General features: G+C 41.7%; 1 protein-coding gene across 10 annotated transcripts in view; it reads right to left on the bottom strand.

Annotated features, from left to right (window-relative positions):
- ABLIM2 (actin binding LIM protein family member 2) overlaps positions 1-27854 on the bottom strand; it is a 918768-nt gene that overhangs the window by 542581 nt on the left and 348333 nt on the right. For all 10 annotated transcript variants that reach the window (XM_085642477.1, XM_085642474.1, XM_085642469.1 and 7 more), the window contains one exon: positions 14959-15142. In XM_085642477.1, coding sequence (XP_085498603.1) covers positions 14959-15142 — 184 coding nt within the window. The remainder of the gene's footprint in view (positions 1-14958; positions 15143-27854) is intronic.

The raw sequence follows: 27854 nt of genomic DNA on the forward strand, positions 1-27854 counted from the left end.
TCCTCCACTACCCCTACCGCCATCAAATCCTGCACTATCTGTATGAGAGCCACCTCGCCCTCCTGGGAAATACGGTACTGTGGGAGGCGCGGTAACACCGCCCCCTCCTTGACGCTAATGTGGACCGGTGGAATCACCATTTGTCCCACATCAGTATCCGAAGTTGCCCACAAAGCACGAGGGAGGGTAGCTAACAGCGCATCCTCAGACATCGTACACATCCGTTCTGATCGGGGGTAATTGTCATTCAATATTACCCGTACACCAGCAGGGGAGCAACGGATCGTAGCCCTAAAATGCTTTAACATATCAAGACCCATAATGTTGTCCGGTGTGTACGGGGCAAGCAGAAACGGACAGGGTGCAGAAAAAGAGTCAACTTTAAACATGAGGGGCTGCGAAAGAGGGCTTCGGGAGAGTGTTCCGTCAAACCCTACCGATGTGACCATTAAGCCGGATGGGGGAGCCCCCGGAACCAATTGCTTAGACAGTGCACTACGTGTCGCTCCTGTATCCACTAGGAACTGATCAGTAGAGCCCAAAACCTCAGCCGATACATAAGGGCCCTTCTGATCGACCGGCACCTCAACTGATTCTAACCCCCATCCAACGCATTCCTATGCATGCTGAGAGTCATAGTACCCTGACCGGTCAATCCCCGACGCTTGGTACTGATGCTGGCGATCAAAAACGTTTGATCTATCGCGGTGCTGCCCAGCAGAGTCAAAACGAGCCTGTTCGTTAGACTTCCCTCGAAAGTTCGAGAAACCCCCTCTACCTCGCGGGCCACCATAGGTATGCCCCTGACGCGATGCATGCAACACCGGGCAGTCCCTAGCCCAATGACCCGATTGCTTACAATACGCACATTGGTTCCTATTTAAATCAGATCGGCCCGAGGGAGGACCATAAGATCCTCCCCTACCTCTATTACTACCCCGCCGGGGCGGGCCATAGACTTGTGCCAACATCACCTTTGTTTTCAAATCTTTCGATTTCTTTTCCTCCTGGCCCTTCGCTTCTTGCTCCTGACGCTCATAATACTGGGCGATAGTCAGGAGGGCCGTCGGTGTAGCGGTAGACCAAGAACTTTCACTCGCTTTTAGACGGGCCGCAACTGCCGGCAGCAGATTAGCCACATACTTATCCGCAAAAAGGTGGCGGCCCGTATCGTCAGTAAGCGACTGGCCACTAAAATCATGAAACGTCTCCTCAAAGCGCGTAAAGAAGTCCGCAACTGACTCGTCAGCTTTCTGTTTACATGCAGCTAACATATTCCAGTCAATCTTTTTAGGGGGAATAATTGTCTTCAGCTTAGCCACAATAGCAGCAGGAAGATCTAAAATAATCTGGGGCGGTTTCTGCGCGGGCTTCCGTTCCCTATCCTCATCCTCAAGGTCAGACCACCGGGCCTTAAAGGCAACTGTATCATCTACTTTTCGGACAGATCGCCACATATCCGGTGGTAGAATAAGGCCAAAGAACAGGTCTATATCCGCTAAAGTCATAACGCAAGAATTCAAGGCCCCCTCGACTTCTTCGTAGACGGCCGCTGGATTCTTGCGGGGGTCGGGCAGCGCATTCTTCAATGCCATAACATCAGCCCTATGCCACGGAGTATAAACCCAATTATACACAAAATATCCCTTAGCATCGGCGGAGGTAATGTCCGAGCTAGTCCCCGCTCCTTTAGGAGGGACATACAAAGGCGCCGCCTCGCGCATTGGCTTAGCATGCACTAGATCGCTCTTATCTGATTGAGAGGTGGATGAGTGGCCTTCTGTAGTACACGAATCCGCCTGCGTCTCCTCCCCTGCTCGTTGGCGCGCTTTTTCTTTATGGGCCAGCACCGCGTCCCGCAAGGCGAATAGCCGCCGAGCCGTATCTGAAGCCTTAGAGGGTTGAAAAAACACCATCATGTAATGCTTTAGCATCCGATGTCACTTCTTCAGGCTCAAAGACACTAGAATATTTCCGAAAAGCAGCAATCACTTCCTCAGCGAAATGACTCAAAAAATACAATCTCTCTCTATCCTGCCACGACCCCCAAGTATGGAACAATTCATCCACGGACACCTTACCCTTAAGTGCACGGAAAGAGATTTGCCGAAGCTCAGCCATATGCTCAGCCGATAACATGGACCGCGTATCTACCTTACCCGGACCTGGGACAGAATCTTGCGGCCTCGGAGCAGATGCGCCAACATAAGGGGGCGGAGAGCGATCTAGTAAATAAAAATCATCATCAAGATTATTAAGGACAGGATAGAGTGGCTGCCGAACAGCATATTGACCCGAAACTTGCAGCCTACGCTCTTTCTCTTGTCTCTCTGTCTGTTCTCTGTCTTCCCGACGCTTCGCTTCCTGGGCTCGCACATGATCATTCTTCCGTTGTTCCTTATCAAACAGCGCTTTCTCGCGCTTCTCTCGCTCACGCACCTCCTTCACCCACAACCGTACACACTCAAACATATCCTGACGAGCACGCCGCTTACACATACACTGTTCCACATACTCAATCTTACGTATATCAAACGATCCATACAAAGGCCATCGCAACTCAGGATCTTTTTTTGTATATTTCCTCCATACTGTGCTGTACATTATGGAAGAAAGACCATGCTTCACGTACATATCCCTATTAGGAGTCCCCTCTGGGGGAGCTGGAGCAGATTCCTCGAGGTTCAACCGGTTTCTAAAACAGCAACACCACTTACGGAGTGCGCTAAAAGCAGGCATGCTCAGGAATAATGCAAAATATGCAATATTATAGAAAAATGGCACTTAATCGTTGCGCCGTTCAAAGTTACACAGCTCCGGAGAAATCTCTCCACATTACCTGCCTATATGTGTTGCAACGCATATATTTTCACAAAGACAAATACAAAATATGACTAGTCATCACAAATCAAACTCAAATAGCCGGACCAGGCTTCAAAAACTCGGAGCAAGTACCGTACACCGGTTCTTACCAATCAAGAGTCCAGATTCCAACTGCCAAGCTCCACAATCGCCCAAACGGCTTTCACGGCAGGACCGACAGAAGAGGTCTCAGTCGGGGACCGGCGCCACCCAGACGGTCAGCTCGGAAGGGAAGGAAGAAAAACCTCGGGATGCCAGGGCTAAGACGCCGCTGGCAGTGATCACGTCCCCGGCCAAGTTCCTCACCTTCGTCGCGACCAGTCCTTCGAGCATCCGAGTCGCCGATGAGCCCCACGTGACGGGCGCCAATTGATGAATACAGGCCCCAGCTAGGCCCGCAGGACACAAGGGTTCGCTCTCCTGTAATGGAATCTATAAGGAAGTTGGCACGGAAACTGCAAAGTACAAAGACAGCATTTATTAACCCTTAAGGGTGGTCCTACAATCCACACAACACTCTTCAGTATTGCATAGAGTAGCACAAAGAACTTGCGTACACGGTCCCCTTTTATACACAACAGAGGGGCTCATAAGGGGGCGGATACAACATGAGGCAAGGAATGTTACCTTTTATGGACATTTTCGATACAAGATCAATATGTGGGCGGAGCTGACACACTCCTTGAGCCCGCGAAAACATGGTCAAGCAAGGCTAACTGATAACAGATGTGGTCAAGTCTGGGCATGTGCCAGATGGACAAAGAAGCTATTTATAGACTGTTACTAGGCAGATTACAAGAGCAACTAACACAGAGGTTGGACTCTTCTCGTGGGGAACACGTGGAAGCATGACAATACAAAATGGAGTCCGAACTTCGGTCAACATAACGGAGAAAACATGCTCTATAAGAGGGGAATTAATGTCTTTAGTAAATGCTTAATCACATCGTTGTCTCAATTTACAACAAGGTCAGTAAAATACCAGAATCACTTTAGCATTCACTAGATTCCAGTCCATAGAAATCGTCTTCCACGAGCACCCATAGACAATAATATTTTTTTTCAAATCTTGTATTTTCAGCGACATGACCACCAAAGACCCTGATTTTATATTAAAAACAGAGCTTTGGACTATACCATTTCCCGCTCAAAGGCAATATTTCCCTCAATGTGTTCCCATACCTGGCGTGTCACACAGTTTGGTGCTTACTTTCTCTCCATGTTAAAGAACAGTAGATGTTTCAGCACCCAGGCTAATGTGCTGCATAGCTAAATACATATAAGGTCCCAAAGGCGAGATCAACTGCATTGCAAATGCTTTTTCAATACAGAATTTAGTGTGGCTGGACTAAGCCTCAACAGAATGTACTGTCTTCACAATTCACGAGACTTTGAAGACATATGCCACCCAGATGCAGGGACAAAATATCCTGCACAAGAAGAAGCTGGCTGAGTAACTACATTAGGAGCTTATGGAGGGTGACAAGATCAAACAGCATAGGGGTCTCCTGCCACTATTGGGAACTGTTTATACAGACAGACTTAAAGTTTCAGCTAGACCGAGCATCTCAGCCTATGGAGCATTTACTTCTACCACAAGGGTACAACCCTCTCATTCGCCCTCCTCTGAATCATCAGGTGATGATGTTACTCCTGTTTCAGGTCCAGCTCATGTCCTGCATGGTCAATGTAAAGCCCTGCACATGGCACATGTCCTGTTTGCGTTTATCCACTTCACTTTCTGCCCCTAAAAAATGGACCCAAGAGCACGTTGACATAAATATGAAATTACATTTGTGTTGTGAAACAATGTGATATGTAAGCTGAAGGATGTCACCTTTCAAGAACTATGCATGACACATAAGAGGTGTTAACAAAGATGTCCACAACCTTTACACATGAATCCCTCACCATTCACACAACCATGAGATACAGCAATGGACCTGTCAGAGTAAAAAGATGATTATCAGGGTATTTTATGATCATACATTCATAACTGAGGGGATGACTGGGTATGTACTCCCACACAGTTATTAACGTCCTGCCTTGCTAAGCCAAAGCACCCCTTCAATGAGAACATCTGTGCTTAACTCATGGTAGCACAAAGCAACCGTCTTTTCCTTGAGAAATGTATGTTAAGTATCTAAGCACCATCAAAACTTCATAAAGTAATAAAAAGTGTATTTTGCAAATGTAATAAGCAAAATGCCTTTACAATGGTCAAAATTGGATTAGGAAAACAAAGCACCACTGATGGCTATTTACGGATGTATGTCGTTACAACGCACACTTTTACAACGCATGCACTTACAACGCATTTTTTACAACGCAAAATCCATTACAACGCATTGCATTACAACGCATGACACTACAACGCATTTTTAAAAACTACCTTTACAACGCATTCCATTACAACGCATACTACCTTTACAACGCATACCATTACAACGCATAATATTAAATTGCATTTAAGGTAAGTATTAGATAGTATAGGGGTAAAAATTACTTTTCTAACTCCAGGGGGTGCAACAGTAGGGTAAGTGTTGGATAGTATAGGGGTAAAAAATACTATTCTAACTCAAGGGGGTGCAACAGTAGGGTAAGTGTTGGATAGTATAGGGGTAAAAATTACTATTCTAACTCCAGGGGGTGCAACAGTAGGGTAAGTGTTGGATAGTATAGGGGTAAAAATTACTATTCTAACTCCAGGGGGTGCAACAGTAGGGTAAGTGTTGGATAGTATAGGGGTAAAAATTACTATTCTAACTCCAGGGGGTGCAACAGTAGGGTAAGTGTTGGATAGTATAGGGGTAAAAATTGCTATTCTAACTCCAGGGGGTGCAACAGTAGGGTAAGTGTTGTATAGTATAGGGGTAAAAATTACTTTTCTAACTCCAGGGGGTGCAACAGTAGGGTAAGTGTTGGATAGTATAGGGGTAAAAATTACTATTCTAACTCCAGGGGGTGCAACAGTAGGGTAAGTGTTGGATAGTATAGGGGTAAAAATTACTATTCTAACTCCAGGGGGTGCAACAGTAGGGTAAGTGTTGGATAGTATAGGGGTAAAAATTACTATTCTAACTCCAGGGGGTGCAACAGTAGGGTAAGTGTTGGATAGTATAGGGGTAAAAATTACTATTCTAACTCCAGGGGGTGCAACAGTAGGGTAAGTGTTGGATAGTAATGGGGTAAAAATTACTATTCTAACTCCAGGGGGTGCAACAGTAGGGTAAGTGTTGGATAGTGTAGTGTAATATTATGCGTTGTAATGGTATGCGTTGTAAAGGTAGTATGCGTTGTAATGGAATGCGTTGTAAAGGTAGTTTTCAAAAATGCGTTGTAGTGTCATGCGTTGTAATGGAATGCGTTGTAATGGATTTTGCGTTGTAAAAAATGCGTTGTAAGTGTAGTGCGTTCTAAAAGTTGCGTTGTAAAGGTTGTTCCCCGCTATTTACTGGCGCCTAGGCATGGCGTCAGGCAACATCGATGGACAGGGGCCTGCTCACCTTAGAACCTTGAGGCTGACTTAGAGTTTGACAGAGCAGATAAACTGCTATGAATTGGCGGTACACCCACCCTGCCGAACCCACAGTTACTCCAACTCATTTTGAGGAGGAGTAATACAGCTTTTCCAACTCTGAAGCCTCAGCTGGCCTTGTCAATGAACACCATTGACAGGGCGGCTGTCCCACCATATTGCCGCCAGATCATTGCAATGATTACCCAATCCTGTTCTGGATGGGTTGGTTGTCACTAGACTTCCATGCCTGGGTCACCATGTGATCTTAATGACATTAATCACGCATGGCCAGGCCTCTGTAGCTGTGAGCCGTGCCATCATGTGCGATTTGTATCATATGGCTCTGATTCCGAAGTTGGGAGTCCAATGCATCGTGTAGCAAAGGGCCAGTCCGGGTTCCTTTTCCTTCCATTCACCTCAAGCACACCTTGAAATAAGCATCCTCCTTTAAAAGCATGTGCCTTAATCTGCACATTTGACTGGTGCATGGTCTGGTGTCTTACTTTTCTTTCAATTCCCAATTTTTTATCAATCCCTTATCTGCATTAAGCAGGCAATTACTTTCAAGTTTTGAAAAGTGTGCTCAGATAGACAAGTGCCAAAGGCCCTGACGAAGACCTCAAAAAGTAATCTCCCATTCATGAGTGATATAAGGAGGACTCCTAAGGAATGTGGTCAATAGGGCATAAATAAAGGCCTTTGGTGTACTTGCACATGATCAAATCTTCATTTAAAGGACACGGATGCCCCCCCCCCCCACACACACACACAGACACTACATTGATGCTTGGACTGAAGAACAAGATAGTCCAAGAGTGCTTGGACTGAAGAACACAGTTTGTGTGGATGACATAAACCAATAGATCTCAGGAGCCAATGCTATTAACTTTAACAATAATGTTCATGCCTGGAGGTTTCACTGATCAGATTAGGTTACCTTGCTCGACATATTGTAAATTTAACATAATAATTATGAGACATTTTTTATATCATTTGAGGTTGGGGATTGTAAATGTACTTGTGAATCCTGCTGAAATAATTTGGCTCTATTATTTTGGCAGCATACCATCTAGCCATCCTGCCTCACAGCTGAGTATCTCCCAACTGAATTCTTTAGAAACTCCTGACAGGGGGACGAGGTAGAGATGGATAGGAGAGGCAGGTCCTAGAAAAGTAGGGATGGAGACATGAAGGACATACATCTTTTCTCCCAAAATAATTATTTTGAATGGGGGTACACAACATAAATTAGTATAGCAAATGGATTAATGTTGGACTTGGCCCTCTCTACAGGGCCACCCCTAACGTTTTGCCTCCACCCCTCCTATTTTTGCTGGATTTGTTTTTGTTGACACTTTACCAGTTCTAACCAGTGCTAAAGTGCTTGTGCTCTCTTCTTTATACATGGTAAAATTGTCTTACACCTGATTGGTATCTTTCATTTACTTATAAGTCCCTAGTAAAGTGGCACTACATGTGCCCAGGGCGTGTAAATTAAATGCTACCAGCTGGCCTGCGGCACTGATTGTGCCACCCACTTAAGTTGCCCCTTAAAACATTGCCAAGGCTGCCTTTGCAGCCTAAAGGCAGTGTTAAGCAGTTAACTCGAATTGGCAATATCACCCCCTTGCCAAGCCTTAAACATCCCTTTTATTGCATACAAGACACCCCTTAAAGTAGGCCCTAGGTAGCCCACAGGGCAAAGTGCATTGTAATTAAAAGATTGGACATGTACTTTTAGGTTTTACGTGTCTTGGTAGTGAAAAACTCCTTCATTTGTTTTTCATTGCTGTGAGACCTACTTGTACCATGGGATAACATAAAGTTGGCTTATTACAATTAATAAGTGCTAACGTTTTATTGGTAACAGGTAAACATTTCATGTTTGGTGTTTGACAAATTACAATTAAAAATCCTCTTTAATGTAAAGGATTTTAAGTTACAGTTTTGAAAATGCCACTTTTAAAAACGTTTGAATTTTCCTGCCCTATTTGGAGCTTGTAGCCTGTTCTTGGGTCACATGACTAGGTGTAAGTGGCAGTTGGACTTTGTGTATTCGCCAAGACAGCCATACAATAGAGCAGTGGTTCCCAAACTTTTGACTCCTGAGGACCCCCATTGACTCACCACTGGAAGCCGGGGACCCCCAAGCAATTTGTAGGATATAAATTTCAAACATTAAAACAGTAATTCGAAAAAAATGAACACACGTGTGCACACAAAACAAATACTCAAATTACTAATGATTTTAGGTGCATATTTACAAGCCCCTATAACCATGGGAACATCACTTTTTAAGACATTCCCATGGCGATAAGGGCTTCGCCTTATTTACAAGGCAGCGTTAAGCCACTTAACGTGGCTTAACGCTGGCTTGTAAATAAGACCCCCTTTCACCCAATGCTTAGCGTGAAATGGGTGGGCAGTGGGTGTTGCGGTGGGCGTTTCCCCTGCAACACCCATTGATTTTGATGCAGCCCCCTATTTACAAGGGCAGCGTAAATGGGAGGCAGTGCCAAAATCAAGACCAGGGAAAACCTGGTTTTAAATTGGCGAAACAAGGAGAAATGCTTCATTTCTCCTCGTTTTTGCAAAACGCCTTGGATTGATTTTGTTCAGGAAGGTGACGCTTTCTGCACATCAACAATCTTTAAAAAAAAAAAAAATGACAATTTGTAACTTCCATATGTGCTGCATTAAGCAGCACACATAGAAGTGACAAAACGATATTTCAAGATTTTTTTATGTGCAGGAAGGGGGACCTTCCTGTACATAAACAATCTTCCCCTGTTAAGTGTAGTGCCAGCGCAGGGGAAACGCAGGGCTGCATCATATTCTTGTAAATATGGTGCAGCCTTGCGTTTCTGAAGTGGCGGAGTGTGTTGTTAAGCCAAGGAGGCTAACGACACTCTCCGCCACTTCTGTTGTATTTTATATTGAAAGAATTTGCAAGAAAACAAAAAAAGTTAATGGGAAGGTTGGTGCTGCATCTCCGTGACTAACTTTTCAATGGTTGGTTTTATTTCGCAGTATGAGGCTCCTGCCAGGGCCATACTGGAAATCCAAGCAGCCCTAGCAAATGATTTCAGACCAGTCCCCATACTGTGCACACCAAGTGCAGTGAGTGAGCCTGACCACTACAAAGGGGTCTTTGGGAGGCTCTCCCCCCAAAACATTTAGGAAACAATGGTGCAGTCTACAACACATTTATCATTATATATTGAATTGTATTAGCTTTTAAAGAATAGTAAATTAGGACCTTACTATGCACCAGAATACGACAATCTTTCTGGGAGGTCTTCTATGATTCCCCCACTATCACCCTCCAACAGTGTCTCTCATCTCTCCATAGCCCCTCTGTCACCTGTATTTCATGTTTTATAGCATCTCTCATACCATTGTAGGATGTCAGAGCACTTTACATCACACACACATAGAGACAGTGAATCATACGTGTAAATCAGTGTATAGAAAATGTTACATAAAGCAAAGAGGACTACAAGGTGTAGAATTCACATGTCATTCTTACTGGTAGGCATTTTTAAAGAGTGCTTGGTCTGGAGAAGCCCAAACTCAGGATTCAGAACATAACACATTGGTTAGCATTGACTTTAACAATAAAAATGTATTTCTACCCAGATTAACCTTTTTAGCAGCATCAGGATAATGAAAGACTGTGAAAAAACATGTCACTAACTTGTACCTTGCAGTTTGCAAGCAGCTCTTTGATGACAGTTTATAGGTCACTGTGCTAGATTAAGATTGTCACTTATGAACTGCACAGTAACAAATATGCATATAAAATACTGTTTTTTAAAATACATGGTACACGTTCTTTGCAGCAGGCATATTAACCCTCTGTGCTACATTAGATAAGTCGAAGCTGCTACTGGACAAAACTCTCATCTTTCTCCAGCAGGGACATTAATCACTGGTGTTTTCTTGACACTTTTATTGTTCTTTAAAAACTGCTATTTAAACAAGATACTTTGCAGTGCTTTCAAAACTGCTGCCTGCGGACCCCCTAGGAATGTGTCAGGGACCCCTAGGGGTCCGCGGACCACAGTTTGGGAAACACTGCAATAGAGGGATTGGGTGCTCCAGGATGGGCCATCAACTAGCAGGACAGGGGGTGGAGCTGGGCACAGCCCACACTTGGACCCGAATAGGCTATGCCCTGTCTTCACACAAAGGACTTGTGACTCCAGCATTGTTTATGCAGCCAGTTTAGGGCCATGGCAGGGGAGTCAGAAAACGAAAGGCACTTCAAAGGGAATTCTCTAGAAACTTCTCCTACTTCAAAGGAGGCACCAGGTATAAAAATAGGACCCTCAGACCCACACTTCAGTTCACTTTCTGGACCTGCAGAAGTGCTTTCAGGGGACCGCCTGCTGCAGTGGCCTGCTGTGTACTCCACAAGACTGCTTTGCTGCCCCTGGTAGGACTGCTTTGCTGCCTAGATCCTACTATGATCCTTCAGAGGTCTGCCCTGCTGTTTGAGCCATATCATCACATGAACCCAGGACTTACCAGAGTGATTCTAAGTGCTAGTTGACTGGCCTCCTGATCAGAGCCTCATGAACAGAAAAGGCTCCAACTATGATGAACCCACACCTGGACCCAGACTGAGTGAGACCTAACCATCCAGGTGGTGCCACTCCACTCTTGGACCGTTGGTGGTGGTCCAAAAAGTCCCCAGATAGCCAAAATCTAAAACTTGCCATGTAGAACATTTTGGGCTAAAAACTGCTCTGAACCGAGAGAAGACAGAGACCAACCTGCTCGTCTATCCGCCCAAAGTGCATCGCCAGTCGACCTGACTATGCGGCTAAGTACGAATGTAGAAATCTTCGCGGTGACATCATCCCACAACTTCCCGATGATGCTCCCTCCTCAGACACCTCCTGCAGCATTGCCCCACTGAACTTTACCTTCTCAGAACATTTTTCTTTGAAATTTCTTCTAAATCTGAAGAAAAGCTCTAACCGGGCCCATCCACTTCTTGTATCTGACTGTGCTCCATCGTGACCTGCCATAATTTGCAAGTTTGACCCGGGCTCACATGACTAGATGTTGGCGCTTTGATCTGTACCTTACACTTTAAAAATTCATAGCTATGGTTCTACTAATCGGAGCTTTGTTGTTTTGTTGTCAAATTATTTATTGAAATGTAGTCTATTTTCCTACATTATTTCAGTATTTTCCCTGTGTTGTGTTGTTACTTTATTAATGTCTGTGTGCTGCATAAATACTTTACATATCGTCTCTAAGTTAAGACTCAATCAAAGCTTTTGCGCCAAGCTACCAGAGGGTTGAACACTGGTTAATTTAGTGACTTTTGTGGTTCATCTGGACAGGATTGTGGCTGTTGCTTGAACAAGGGTCACCCCATTCAACCAACAACCTAATTCCTCACAATTAACAAGTACATAAGTCATGCAAAACATAAATTCTACCAGTGTCAACACAAAATTTTAAATGTCACCGACATGGATGTTGATTCACCAAAATTCTAGGAGTAGCGAAGTGATATCATACACCTTTTAATCTTAATGACATAATAGGAAGTGACATCAAATGACCTTTGAAACTGAATCTACCCAGGAAGTGGTCACATGACCTTAACACTGATGACATCACAATAATTGGAATCACTGAAGTTGCATTTATTTGGGGGGCGCGCGGGAATGTTTACTGAGTTTTCGCATATTCAACCGTACACAAGTAACCTCTGCAGAGAGGTTTGTACACCATGCCCATGAAGGTTTCTAATTCACAGCCTTGCATATTAAGTACAATCATACACTGGACCACTTAACCATGTGAGATTGAAAAGGCTTTGCCGGCATGCAACGGTTTCCTACCCATCTTACTAACTGCGCTATAGTCACTGAAGTTCCATAGTAATAAATGCATGATTCATACAACAACACAACACAGAAACATTTCTGTTCTGCATACCACCTATATTAGGGTGCTTACATGATATGTTAGGAGTTCCTCACTCTTTTTTGTAAACATACATTGGCACAAAACACAGAACAGTACTGACAATCTAAATTATTTATACCACATACTGTCATTATTTAATATGTACTGATAAATCATAGGGTAAATGAAAAAAACTTTAAGAAAAACAACAGTAGTTATGCCTGTCTATATTCATTGATATAGACCATATATTGAAATTGAACTATGTTATTGGCTTCAATTATTCCTTATTGCTGATATATTTTGACATATGATCATTTGCAAGGACAATCACTTGTGAGAAGCACAGAGATAAAGGTTTTATTCAAACAAATAATATTTCATGCATTCACAATAATGTAAAATGGCAACTAAATGTGTTTTTTAATTACATTTTTTATTTTATCCGAGGAGTTCGCATTGCACTACTGAATTTGTTTACTTTATAAACTCAACGTGTAATGTCCCAGTCCGAGCTGCAGAAAGAAGACAGTGCTAATCAAGACACTATTTGATTTGGCTAGGAGGCTAGTGATATTTAAAAGTGATGGGACATAATATTTGCCCTGCACTGTAGCGAGAGAAGTGAGTGAGAGCTTATTTCTCCCAAATAGTTTCAGTAGCGCATTTTAAAGCAAACGTTTTCACGTATATTTGCTAAAAAGCCATAGGCTCTGAAAGGGCACTTATTAAATATCCCCCTCCTCTCATTATGTGCGTAGTTAGTAAAACCTGACGCTCTTCTTAAGTTGACTCCATTTATTACAAAATGTGCTACGGCTGCCGCCATATGTCAAAAATCACCTCTACAATACCAGGTCCAGAATTTTCTCTGGGGTGTCCCTAATATGCTGTGGGTGCTATCTTTGGCCACAAAATATATACAATACAATGGTGCCAGAATTTTGCAAATATTTACCTTAAATACCAAGAGTGATCCTTATGTCAAAAATTACCTCTTGTAAGTTTCAGCCAGCATGTTACCATGGTTGCCCCCTTCCATGTGTCATGACTGTCCTCTCTCGTGCCAAGTGCTACCTCCAATGTGCCAGCACCATTATTTTGCCATGGGTACCCCAATGCCAAGAATTTACTCTAGCTTGCCAGAGCCTGTATTCTTCCACAATTGCTCTAAAGTGAAAAATTAACTCCGGTGTGACAGCAACAATTTGATATGGGTGTCCTGTATGCCATGTATTACTTCTAGTATGGCAGTGCAGTATTTTGTCACAGGTACCTGCCATGCTAAGAATTGCTTCCAGTCTGACACCACCACCTTTTTTCTGTATGTGCTTCTAAAAGCCAAGAATTACCTTCAGCATTCCAGTGCCAACAGCGGACTCCAAGCATAACACAACATTCCCACTCACGCTCATTTACATTCACTACACTCATTATCGCTCTCACTCATTCATTCACACTCTCTTGATCCATTCATTCACACTCACTCTCCTGCACTTACTCTTAACTCAATTCTCACTCATTCACATTCATTCTCACTTCCCGTTACTGACTAAATCATAGGTTTTCACTTACTGTCTCACTCACCTGAACTTACTCTTGCTCTCACTCATGCATTGCCACTCAGCCTTACTTATTGTTACTCGCTCTGACTCACCCATTCTCACTAATTCATTTTCACTCACTCACTAACATCTACTACACTCTTACTCACTTGAACTTACTCTTATTCTCACTCAGCCTGACTCACTCATTCTCACTCACATTTGTACTCTTTATCACTCATACTACTTTTCAGTCTGTAACACTTGCACACATTCATTCCTATTCATCATTGTCACTCACTCACTCTCATTTGCAGTCACTTTTTCTGGCTCAGCAGTTCGGGCTGGACTGTTCCCATGAGGCACAGGGTCAGACTGATTTGCATATGGCCATGTGTGAAATGGGGTGGCGGAGTGAGCTAAAGAATGATGATGGATTAAACCCAGATCAGTTGACTGGGGGTGAGTGCTTGCAATGTTCAACACTCCGTCCATCATCCCCTTTGGTTTTACAGAAATATAAACAGACAAACACTTATATATACACGTGCTCTGTCTCTCACACAAACACACTCTCACATGCATGCATGCAAACAACGTATATTTGAAAGCATTGTATTTTAACTTACCTCACTTACCAGCAAAGATACCAATCCAGGTCCTAGTGCTTTATTTGTTTTGGACTAATAGTGAATAACAGAGATTTATTCCCAAATAGTATATTTAAAAGAAATGAGCAGGAGCCAAAATACCACAGGGCAAACCACCCCTCTGTTAATGGCATTGATTTTGCTACATTTGAGGCCAGGCGTCACAAAGGCAGTGCCAATGGTCACAAGGGGCAAACCCGGGGTCACATCTACAATCATTCTGGAGAACCCTAAACGGCGCTAGTGGCCACTAAACCAGGTATGTAAAGAAGGAAAAGAAGATGATCTTCTAAATCAAGTAGATCCCATGTTCATACAAATCATTGTTCCACAGGGGTTACATTAAATTATGCTAAATAAGGGAGGGCGGCATGAAAAGCTTTGAATATCAATATTTGAATACCAATAAGAGATTAAAAAAAGACTAAATACAAGCTTTTATAGGTCTTACCTGCAAACAGCACACACAAAACAATCGGGATGGTATGTCTTCCCTAGAGCTGAGACTACTTCTCCTTCAATAAAATTATCACAGCTAATGCACCGCGTGCCATAGAGTCTCTGATAGTCCAAAGTGCAGATGTAATCCTCCTTTCTCATGAAAAATCCTCCTTGGGCAAGGTCACAGCCACACACTGTTGATAAAAGAAAATGAAGAAAACTTATCACAAATAAATTCACATGTTGCTAGCAAAATAATATATCCAGATCGGAAGCTGTTCATGTTAAAATTATAGCTCTACAATATGACACCTTCTGAAATGCAAAACACATAGCAAATAGAATACAATACACATCAAAAGGAGTATGGTACATTACAGAATCAATATACCATATAGCAAAACATATTAAGAATAGAGAGGAAGAAAAACATAAATTGGTGAATGACACATCTGCTAAATTGAATATAAAAAAATACTAAAATAAATGTAAACCATGCTGAAATTAATATGGCCCTCACTGAAAAAATAAAGCAAGCACTGAAATGAATATAACTTGCATTAAAACAAATATGATACTTTCTGAAGTGCATGACACGTTAAGAGGAATACAACATGTTGAAATCAATATGGTGCGCTGCAATGAATCCAACTTTCAATGAAATTATTATGACAAATGTTAAACTATAGTTATATATAGATAGATATATACTGTATTGAAATTAATAAAATAAAATTTGAAAAGAATATGATAGAACTTGAAATTAATATTAGACTTATTGTAATTAATATGACTGATGTTGAAATTAATATGCCACTGGAACATTAACTGGAATAACCTCATATTGAAATGAATATGACACACATTAAAATGAACATAACACACATGAACATTAATATGAGACACACTTAAATTAATATCTCAGGTTGAAACAAACATGACACATACTTAAATGAATATGACATTTACTGAAATTAGTGTAAAAGTGATTGTGACTTACATTAAAATGTATTTTATATGCATTGAAATGAATATGAAATATATTACCAGGAAAATGACCCAGCTTTGAATTAGTATGGTATGTGTGTAAAGTTGGACTCAGGAAGCAGGTACTTAAAAGATAGCTTAAGCAACTACAGAAAGGTCTGGGTCAGATTATAGCCAGACAGCAACTGCCAGACATGGAACTTTTAGAACTCAATGCCATGTAAAGGAATACTATCACATCACAGCACTAAACAGTCTGTAATTAAGCACCATGACTTCCCAGAAACCATACACATATACTTAATAGGCAACACTACATTCTCCATTCAAATGATAAATGTTTCCCCTAAGGGAACATGACCTAAATTATAGCATGACAAAAGAAAAAACTTTATAGTCATAAAACTCTAGGTACAGTATAGACAACCCTATAAGGTGTAGCACAACACTACCCACAATTATGGTCTTTTCATCTTCCAGGCAAGGTAATAGTATGACTAGAACTTGTGGTCATGACTCACATTGCTCCCATTGCAATCTTCATCAGGAACATGAAAAGAAACAGGTTCTTGATAAACTTCCCATGCCTCACTCTGAGGACAAGACTCTTCATCACCACAATCACAACAGTCATCATCTCGCAACCTCACTGGAGAATAATGAATTCCTACTCAACAGTCATTCCTCCAATTCATGATCCGGTTACATCTGTCTAATTTACTAAAATGTCATATCTTCTCATCACTTAATTTGGCAGAATTGATAAATACTTGCTCTACCTTAAAAGGTCTCAGACATGTACTACTACCCTTCCTTGTCCTAATCCCCAGCTTCTAAAGCTAGATCCTTAGCACCATGCATATGATCAGTTTTCTTTGTATACCCAATTTGCTTTCTTCATATTTTCCTTAAAACCAGAAGGAGACCACACTTCATGTCATTTAATGGATATTCAAGCCATGTTGTTCTTGGTGCCACATAAAACCCTGAAAGAACTGAATCCTGTGAGAGTGGGTGTCACTGTATGCCGAAATAAATTTCTTGAGTTCATTCTGCCAACTTTTCCTATTAACAATGGCCATCTGAACACTCCCTGGGACAACGCTATTAAAGTGTTCTGTTGTGCCATTGCCTTCAGGATGATGATAAGAAGTATGTTTCAACTCAATCATAATGTGAGACAAGAAGGTTGCTTCATACAATTAGAGAGAAACTGAGGACCATTATCACTGAAGATGCATTTAGGAATACCTTTCTATAAAAATATTTCATTCAGAAATTTCAATAAAGCTACAGAGTCAGCATTGCTCACAATATCCACTTCCGACCATTTAAAAAAGATACAAACGTACAACTATATATTTGGAAGAACCACAAATTTCTAAATTGGGACAAAGAATATCAATTGCTAAACCTCCTAAGCATTCTCAGGGAATTTATTGGGCACTTTAAGTGTGACTACAGATTTGTCTGCCCCAGCACAAACAACATAGGTTTGCACAACTATTTCTACATGTGCGGCAAATCCAAGCCACCGGGAGGTTGCCTCGTGGAATGCTTATGCTCAGAGTGTTTGGCTTGAGATGGTTATTGTGACAAGCCAATGACAAAGATTATATGCCTGATTGTTTATTATGAAAAGCTATGAAAAAGGCAGTAGGCCTGGTATATTGATTGTGAAAAGCATACAATAAAATCAGTAGGCATTTTTAGGGTAGATTGTTATTACTCTTCAAGCCTGGAGATAGTTAAATTGAATCTCATAGATTGCCTTAGAAGGCATAGGTTTTGGTGTTGGTTACCCCCTCTGACAAACCATGCATATAGAATATTTGCACTGTGAGAATCCCAGTTAAGAAACATTGTTTTGCTTTACCGTCTGTAATTTTGTATACATTTGTAATTTGAGGATTGTATGCCTGTTGATTGCCTTGGTGGAATGCCTGAGTTGCTTATGATGAAGAGCCAATGATAACAGCTATACGCTTGATTGGTGTGCAGGAAAATGTTATCCTCGATGCCATAGATCTGGCCTGTTTACTATGAAAAGTTATTATAAAGGGAGTAGGTCTGGTTTATTATTGTGAAAGGCATATAGTAAAACCTATATCTTCTAACAAACATGGTGGTCCGCCCACCATCCAGGGCATCGGTCCATCCGCTGCATTACAAAGCAGCCGGTCGGACAGCAGAGGTCAGGGGTATGATCGCTATCTATGAAAGGATCAAAGATCCCATCTGGACGTAGTTGGATTCCTAACCCTACAATGGAGGCTGTGCCTGCACAGGCACTGCCATAGGGATCAGGATATCCCTTTATGACTGCCTGTTCATGGCGGTCCCACCCACACATCCATGAACCGTGTCCATGGATGTGCACAAAGTGTTTTTTCTGCTGTGGCTTGTGCTGCAGTAGAAAAAAAGCATTTTAAGACATCCTGCTAATTGGCAGGGGGGACCACCGACAAATGTTCAGACAGTCACCTGCCCGACACGATGGCAGTCGGAGACATGACCGACCACTTTCATAATAAGGGCCTATGTTACAAGCCATAGAAAGGTATTTGGTTACATGTAGTTTCACAGATTATCATAGTAGGAAAGCTTTTTGGTGTTGGTCACCCACTCTGAAAAACCCTGGGAGTAACATTTCACAGTGTTTATTGTTGTTAGAGGGGGAATTCTATTTAGAGGGGCTGTATATTCTTTTTCCAACTGTAATTTGGTGCATATTTGTAATTTTATAAATGAATGCCCGATGGATACCAGTTTATGCCCACTTCAATAGGCCTGGGTTGTGTATAGTGTCAAACCACTGCTAAGGAAAGAGGCCTTATCAGTTCACTGGGAAAGGTTATTTCAGATTCCTTACATGTGATCAGTATATAATGAAAAATGATGATGAAGCAAGTAGGGCTTACGTACTTACTGTGTCTTAAAGACAACCGGCTTTTAAGTGTGGATTGTTATTACGGTGTGTTAAAACCTGTATTCAGTTATTTTGTTACATGTAATGTTGCAGATTACTGTAGTATGTAAGATTTTGGTGTTGGTGACCCACTGCACAAACTATGGGGATAAACGATATGTACTATGGAAATCATTATTAGGCTTTATGGGTAGAGTTTCTATATTGTTTTGACAACTGCATTTTGTACATATGTGTAATTTTATTATGGTATGCCCAGTGTTTGCCTTCTGGGAAGGCTTATGAACCAGTATAGTGGGTCTGAGATGGTTATGGTAACACACCAATGATAAAGGATGTAGGCCTGAATGTTTATAAGGAAACGTTATGATAAAGGCAGTAGACCTGAAATATTGATTGTGAAAAGCATATGTTAAACTCAACCAGCGTTTAAGGGTAGATTATTATTACTCTGTATTAAAGCCTGCAAATAGGTATTTTGTTACCTGGAACCTCACAGAATACCATAGTAGGCAAGGGTTTTAGTGTTAGTTACCCCCTTCTTACAACCTGTGGGTTTAGACGATTTGTACAGTCAGAATCCATGTTTGCTTCTATTAGGAGAGATTGTATTTCGATTAGCCAGCTGTAATTGTGTATACTATGCAATGTTATGACTATATGCCTGTATGACTGCATGTCTGATGGTTGCTTTGTGGGAAAGCTTATGTTCAGTCTAGGAGGCTTTAGTTGTTTATGGTGATAAGCCATAAATCACCAGCTACAGGCCTGCTTAGTTCACAAGGAAAGATATTTCTTTAGGTCTGATCTGTTGAAAAGGTTTGAAAAACACATTAGGCTTGAAGTATTAATTGTAAAAAGTATATTTGAAAAACATTAGGCATCTAAGAGTGGATTGCTCTGTCACTGTATTAAAGCCTACAGATAAGTATTTTATGGCATGCAATGACAGAGGCAACCTTTGTAGGGAATTATTTTGGTGTTGGTTACTGCCTCTGAGGAACCCTGGGGGGAGAAGATTGGTACTGGAATAATTCTTGCTAGCATCTCTTCTTAGCTGTCAATTAGGATTTTGTAATAAACAAATCAATAAATAATACATCCATCCATGTATATAAATATATATCCATATAGATACATAAAGGGATTTTGGGTCATCTCTGTTCTGCCACTGATCTGTCTGAGTGTCATTTACCTTCAATGTCAGCTATCTGTATGGATTAATGGTTCAGTCCACATCAGGCATGAGCTCTCGCCTCTTGCCCTTTGAACGATATCATTTTTTAATCAAATGTGAACATTCACCCAAAAATGAATTCACTTCAGTATTAAGGTTCGTTGGCCAGTCTTTTCGATTTTTTTTTGTTTTATTCTTTTATAGTTTCCCTATCATTTGTTAGCTTCTCCTCTTTTTATTTTAATGTTTCTTAAGAGAACATTACAGCTCTCCAGTCAGTGAAAACGGGTTGCTTGTTTCCCACTCATTTCACTAATAGTGCGCCGCATCCCACGTGGCCAATTCCTCTAAACCAGGACACCATTATGTAATGCTGTTGTCCATAGAGTATCACTGTTTGCCATTCCAAGATGTAAAAATGTTAGTTGTAAATGTGGCAGCCAGGGCTAGTGGTGGGCCTGGGCAGTGTGGGCCGCTGCCCAGGGCCCCGCAGTCAGCCCTCCAACTTGGGGACTTGCACCAATGTGACACAGTCAGGTCACGGTGGAAAGGTGCCACCTTTCAAGTGAACCACCTTAGGGGGCCCCCTCCCCTGGCCTCACTGCTGTGGTGTAGCGAGGCAAACCAGGGGGTGGGGGCAGTCCCAGTTGCCTGGAGGCACATACCTAAGTTTTGTCCTGCAATTAGGCCTCTTCCCCCCACCCATGCAGAGGCACAGTGGGAGGACTATTGCCCGGCTGTTTAGCTCCCTGGCAGTCTAAACCCTCTCTGGAGATAACCAACCCTCACACCTTCAGCCATTTATGAGCTGTTAAGAGGTGCTTGTAGGTTGCTGAGAGGGAGGGGCTGTAGCTTCAGGAGCAGGGGGCATCTATTGAGATGCAGACAGCCCTGAAGGGCTCAAGTCTATGCAAATTAGAGGGGCCTCACACATTCTCCTTCTGCCTAGGGCCCCAAAAATCCTAGAACCGGCTCTGGTGTCAGCCATGCTTGAACTTTAAACAACAATAGCCTGTTTACATTATGTTATCAAGACAGGCATCCGCTGCTATGTTTCGTTTTGTTATTGTGAGCAGATGCCCGCTGTATTTAGATGACAGCATGTTTTCTTTTTTGTGCTTGTATTCTTTCAATTTATCTTGCATGTGCATATGTAGAGTTTGTGTGTGTTTTGTTGTTGTGTAAGAGGGTGAATGCAAAAATTAGTCAATGGATGGTTGAATGGATGCAAGATTGCAAAGATGAGTGACAGAGTGCCTGTATGATGACTTATTGAGTGTCTAACACCATCACAAAAGCTAAATTCATAAGCCAGACCAATTGGCATTGCCAATGCTTGTTTAGGATTGGCACCCATAATCTATTGTGCGTGAGGTGCTGATATTAGCATTCTATAACTCTATAGCCTACAGAAACACAGAATATCCTTTAAGGGCTTGCTTTTTGAAAATTATGTAATGAAAGGAAATACATTTTAAAAAGTGTACAGCAACTTCCATGCAATGGGAAAGTGCTGCTTTATTTGACTCCGCAAGGCAGGGAGGATTCAGAAGGCCCCAATGTGCCCTGCACATTTCCATGTGGTGGCCAGTGCATTTTGAGACTAAAAGAAATGAGATGGTGAACCCGGTGAAGCTTAAATATACACTTGGTATGCTCCATACTCTATGTGTATGTACTTTCCTTAAGAATAGTTCACTTAATATTGGGTAGTGAATGTGAGCATTCAGGCAAGTCTGACTTCACTTTGATGTGTCAGTCAGGATTCTCACCCTAAAGCATTTTTAACTAAGTCAAATGTTTGCATCAATTGGCTCTTAGCTATGAATACAAAAAAAAATGTTTTTTGTACCATAATGTTAATTATCCGTTGGGTAATCTTTAAGAGCTAATGAATACCCAAAGAAAACACATGGGTCTGAATTCAACTATACACTGCGCTTACCGCGAGGTAATATCTGTTCCCGCCCATGGTCTCTAGTTTGTGTTAATTCATGTTAGACATAACGGAATTTATATGCAGGCAAACGCTAAAAAATGTGAAGATTGAGAAAATGCGCCGTGTTAGGTCTAATTTTGCTCCATATGTTATCAGTAAAGGAATGGTACCAGAGGAGCATTTTCTTTTTTTTACAAACTCTTGCATGCCTTTGTGAATCACCCCAGAACATACAACTATCTATCAGAAAGAGAGCAAAGAGGGCACAGTCCTTGCTATTTGTACTAACCATATATGAATATTCCCCGAACAGTCCCATTTTATACGTTTTGGAGCCAATTCAAATTGGCATGGAAAAGTACATAGAGACGAATACTCGGGAGTACTTCTTTACATACTCCAATATGCCTCTGTGAATAGGCCTCATGTATCAATTGACAATGGGCCTCTAAATTAAACCCAGTGATGAAAATCAAACAACAGACTTACTCTTGAACTTACAAAAGGCAATATTGCTCACCAGAAGTACAAAACAGGAAGGATGCTCCACTTTGACCTACAACAATGCTGAGAACTTGCCAGCTGCACTTCTTAGATATGCGCCTCACTTTGGTACACGTCCTAAAGTGAGACCACATGAGAAGAAGGCATAGTAGAAGGATAATCAAACACTTTTTAGACTCTTAGGGTCTACAGAGGTACCGATGACTAAACACACAATTAACCACCTACTTCACCTGAAAGGCCAGACATCACCCCCAAAAAACAATATCCATCTTACAGGGTAGCAGCAACAAGCTGCTATACACATTAACTAGTATGAGACTGACTGCTTGCAGACAGTTGCTAATGGTCCACTATCTGTCTCCAATGCAGTGAGGCAAGTTGCATACACAGGCACACTACATGTCATTTCTGCAGACATCACACAACATTAAACAAGACCCTTTACAACGACCAGCCTTTACAATGCGATGTTACCACGTGATACTTTAGCACACACGTCGTTAAAACAACTTCCTGCAGAGTGGGCACGTTGTTGGACTGGTGTTGGATTTTTAAGTCCAACACCTTCCCTACTCTTGCATAGACTGGAGTTGGAAGAGTATTTTACACTATTCCAGACTCCAGCGCCCCCTAAAGTAAGTCATTGTTACAGCTTGCGTGCTAAAGTAACAAGTGGTAACATTGCACGTGGGGTACTGACTGAATGGTTAAGGTGTGTGGGGTAAATGCCTGCGGGGTTCTGTCATACAATCCTTTTTTGCGAGAGATGCTTCTAGTTGCGCTACAGCTCACAAAGAACTCTTCAACTATCATAGACTGATGCTGACATGCTATTGGAATTGCAAGTAAATCTCTTATCCAGTTACACCACAGACACCTGGTTATTTTTGCCTCCTAAAAGTAATGGGCACTGTCCAGTAGAAAAACTGGAAATATGACACCCTACCATAACCCAGGCACTAGTGAACAGAGCTCATAAAAACTATGTATGCCTTCTCACATTATTCACCATAAAGAGCTATTATTCTTACTACAGCTGCAGCAAGAGATGTGTATGGGCCAAGTACACTCCTGAAGGAAGGAAGCCTGCTACAGGTCTGTCTCCAGCCTCTTACAAGGGCCATTTACAGATGATTCCCAGACCAGACCGATGGAAGGAAGCCCCTACCAGGGCCACTGTCACTAGTATTAAGGCAAAACCGTCCATGGTGATGAAGGTATTTTTGCACAATATATTCACTGTGAAGAATGTAAATAATGCAAATGTTTTCCTAAGACAGCCTTTTCCTGTGGTAGGAGTATAAATAACTAATACTGATTATTTATTTCACTTGATTGTAAAGTAATGCTCATGAATTGATTATACTGACTGGCACTGAAAAGTGAAGCCTTCACTAATCATTTTAGCTCACAACAGTGAGTGCCAGTGCAGTTGCTAAATCTTGAGTCAAGTGGCAGTTCTGAGGAGAGAATATTTTCTGTATTTTTTTAACATTTTTATAAATAGGAACGGAGCTGTGTGAGTCTCGCAGTTGTCATCAGCTGCGACTCTTCCATTATGGCAGAGGAGCGTCGCCCCATCTGCTGCCAGCGCAGCAGGCACACACATTCATAAAATGGTAATAAGTGCCATTTTATTATGTGTGGCAGGCTCGCACTGCTACAGCGCGAGGGCAGGGGGCAGGGCTGATTAGTTCAAGTGCACTATTACTTCAGCCCCCTGCCAGTGTGCATAGAAGATTGGCCGCCTGCCTACAGCCGGCCAATATGACGTGCACACTTCAGAGCCGGCAATCCCAGGACTGAGAAACAGCCGAGGGAATGCAGCCACAGGGCCCCAGCCTCAAAATGAGCGCTGGGTTAGCCTGCTCCAACCGATTGGTTTAATTTGCGTGGCACAAGGGAGGAAGTTCCTCCCTTTCCACCCCTTGATGCCAGGGAGAGCGCCAGAAGAGCGAGATGACGACCAGACCCTGTGGCCAGCAAATGCAGCATATATATGGTGAGTTTTTGAGCATCGCGCCCCACTATATTTTAATGTTGCTGGCTGCAACTGGTTCAAAAGTACATATCCAAGGAGCTGAGAACACCAGTTATGACCAAATCAAAACAATCTCATTGAGGACTCTGCTATTCTGTTGTCTAGCAGAACTATTATAGCCAGGCAGGTATGAAAAGAGGTGCCTGAGTCCAAACCACAGTGACCATAGCATGAGGAGGACAAGAAGCATTGAAAGAGCCAACAGAGAAGAATATTGAAAAAGTTTTACAAATTAACTTCCCTATTTTACACACTAAGTACATTCAAACAGGGGATCTAAAACAACAAAGTATATTGCTCTTGCTCTAGAAACAGCTTTTGTGGACTGCTGTAGAAGCCCCATCATACTGCTTCTAGCTCCCTTTGCATGTTCAGCTCAATAATAGAAATAGCAGTGCATATTACTACTCTAACACCAGACGAACACACGCGCATAATAACAGTGTTTACTTCTACCCTCTCATGACAAGGCTTGAGAGGGTAGGGCAGACCATTAAGATGGTGGTAAGTATACTCAGTCACTGTTGCACCAACATATAAACCAGTCCCTAAGTCTGAGGTAAATGTTTCCGCCGGACCAAACCTGGTCCCTGTATCTGATCCATGCTCCATTACGGTTGGCCTTAACTTTTGACTTTGACCTGGTCTTTAGCCATCTGATATGCTTGGTTGGCGCTTTGCCCTTTTAGGTGCTAGAAGCATCTAAAACTTTAAAAAATACTATCTCTGGTACCCTACATCTAAATATTGGTTTTTGGTGTCCATTTGCTCAATACAATTTACTCTATTGTTATAAATTGGAGGGGGATTTTTATTGTGTTGTGTTTTCTGCTTTTTAATTGTTTTGGTACTGATACCTGTTCTACGCACATCTTTTAAGTTACGCCTGTCTGCTCTTTGCTACAGCTACCAAGGGTTGAGCTCGGGTTTAAATTATTGAGGCCTAACTGAATTTAGCCAGGAATAGTGTCATAATTACTTGAAGAGAACTTTTATCCTTTTCAACTAATTATTAATTATTTCACAGATCGACAAAACAGTTATTTATTACAAAGGGGTTCTATAAAGTGCTACTGATTGAAGAAATCCATTGTTTAAGACATGACCTAAAAGCTCTTAGAACTATATTTTAACTGGTATTTTATTTCATATTTTTGACACAATGAACAAAACGTTATAGTCTCATAAGATTGTACATCATTTAAAAACATTAATCAGTAGGCATAAATTAGAAGGAGAGAGTGTGATAAATATTATCCACATTAGTGACAAAAAAAGGTACATTGATGATTCCATGAAAGAAGTTGAGATCAAGTACCGAACAGTGCAAATCTTCTTTCTTAGTACTTGAAGGGGAATCTAAAGAATTGTCTGTCTACAGACAGGCCTTATATAGGAATAGTTTAATTACTAACAATAATAAGAATATGTTCTTTTGTACATCACATGCAGTTGCAGATGTGCATTCTTTTAAATAGACTTTACATTTGAAAAATGAAACTATGCCAACTTCGCATCGATCTAATTTTTGTTGAATTTTCTCTTACTTTATTGTGCCAGCAAATTCCTATTGCATCAAATGTAACATTTTTGGCTTGTTAATTATTTAAAAATGCTGATAAGTAGTTACAAATAAAAGATTAAATTGCTGGAAAAATGATGTCCACTGAGGCAAAAGGCATTTTCTTCTGCTATCTGGCAAATCACTGGCGTGAATGGATTATGGTAAGAAATCGCTTTGCTTGGGGGCAGCAAAAGTGGATGAACAGTGTATGTCACTGTACACCTCTGTGTAGGGGAATTACAGCCTGGCATACAGGGCATGATACTAGAATATTGCTGTCAAAGTGCCACTAGACGTAATTGACATGTCCTGGATATCAGTTACATAAGTATCACCCCATTCAAGATACTTTCAGAAAATGTACACCAAATGGAACAAACTTTTTGAACAATATTTAGGACATGATATTTATGTCAGACATATTTCTCTACAATATCATGACACCACATAACTTTTTTAACTCAGGAAAATATTTTTAAAAACGAATTTCTTATACTTTACTGGTAACAGCAAGCAGACAGTTCCTGGAATCTAGTTCATCACAATAAATTGTTTAGAACTGCATTTTCATTTGCTACAACTTATTGGTTAAGAAACATCTGGCAGGAAACCATTTACTGCATTACTTTTGTGTGCTGCTAAATTTCCAGGAAGCTTTGCAAACAAGCATAGAAGCTTTTCAGAGTTCATTAAAACAGACAATTCATAATAAAGTTTCCTGACATTTTAATTGAGGAAGCATATGGGGCCTGGATTGGATAAATTGCCTGGTTGGGGTTAATTTGGCCTGAGATGCTATTTAGCAGCATGTTACATACTGTAAGGATGTGCAATTGTACTGCACTGCTTTTAACAGGGTCAGCATATTTTGAGGCCAGAAAATATATGTTCATAGGACAATGCTGGTGTGTTGCTTATGTAAGTGTACTTGGTCAACAAACTAGCATTGGCGAACACTGCTGGATAAATATGTGGCGAATGGGAAACCATGGAGCAGGGCATTACCACCATCCAGATGCGAAAGAAAGTGGGCTTGAAAAGCATTTTTTAAGTCCTTTTCTGGAAGAAATATCAGTTTCTTTAGAAGAGAGAGCTGGTATTTGGCTGTGTTTTTTTGGTAGTGTGTTCCTTGAGAGTGATGTTAGTGTCCAGATTGAATCCACATGACTTCCCATTCGGTGAAAGTTGGGGTTCAAAACCATCAAGGTTCATTTAATTGAGCCAGATTTGTGCTATTTTTGTTTGTTCTTCTTGGCAAATAACAGGAATTGTGTCTTGCTTTGGTTTAAGCCTCAGGATGGAGCTGGACATCTAAGTCTGTATGATATGCAGTGTTTGAGGTGTTGGATGCATGAGCAGAGGAGACTTTCAAATTCAGTTGTGTGTCATCGGGATAATGCGTGAATCTATCTTCTATTATCTGTGAGTAGAACACCAAGCGGCTTGATGAAGAGGTTGAAGATGACAGGAGGTGACTCCGCATCTAGTGGACTCTGCAGGTGATTGCAATCTTTTGGGACCTGGAGGTACCCAAGTGAACAAACTGTACTGGTTTTGAAAGGTAGGTGGAGAACAAACAAACTGGCACTGGTTTGAAAGGTAGGTGGAGAACCAGTGAAGCACATTGCCAGTAAATCCCATTTAAGACTCCATGGTACATACGAGGGTGAGATGGTTAAAGGCATCTAAGTGGTCCAGCTATATCAGGAGGGGGGTCATCTTCATCTGTGGTCAGGATGGCATTGTGTAGAATATGTGTAAT

Source organism: Triturus cristatus, chromosome 2_2 (genome assembly GCF_964204655.1).
Source record: "Triturus cristatus chromosome 2_2, aTriCri1.1, whole genome shotgun sequence".
Taxonomy (NCBI): domain Eukaryota; kingdom Metazoa; phylum Chordata; class Amphibia; order Caudata; family Salamandridae; genus Triturus; species Triturus cristatus.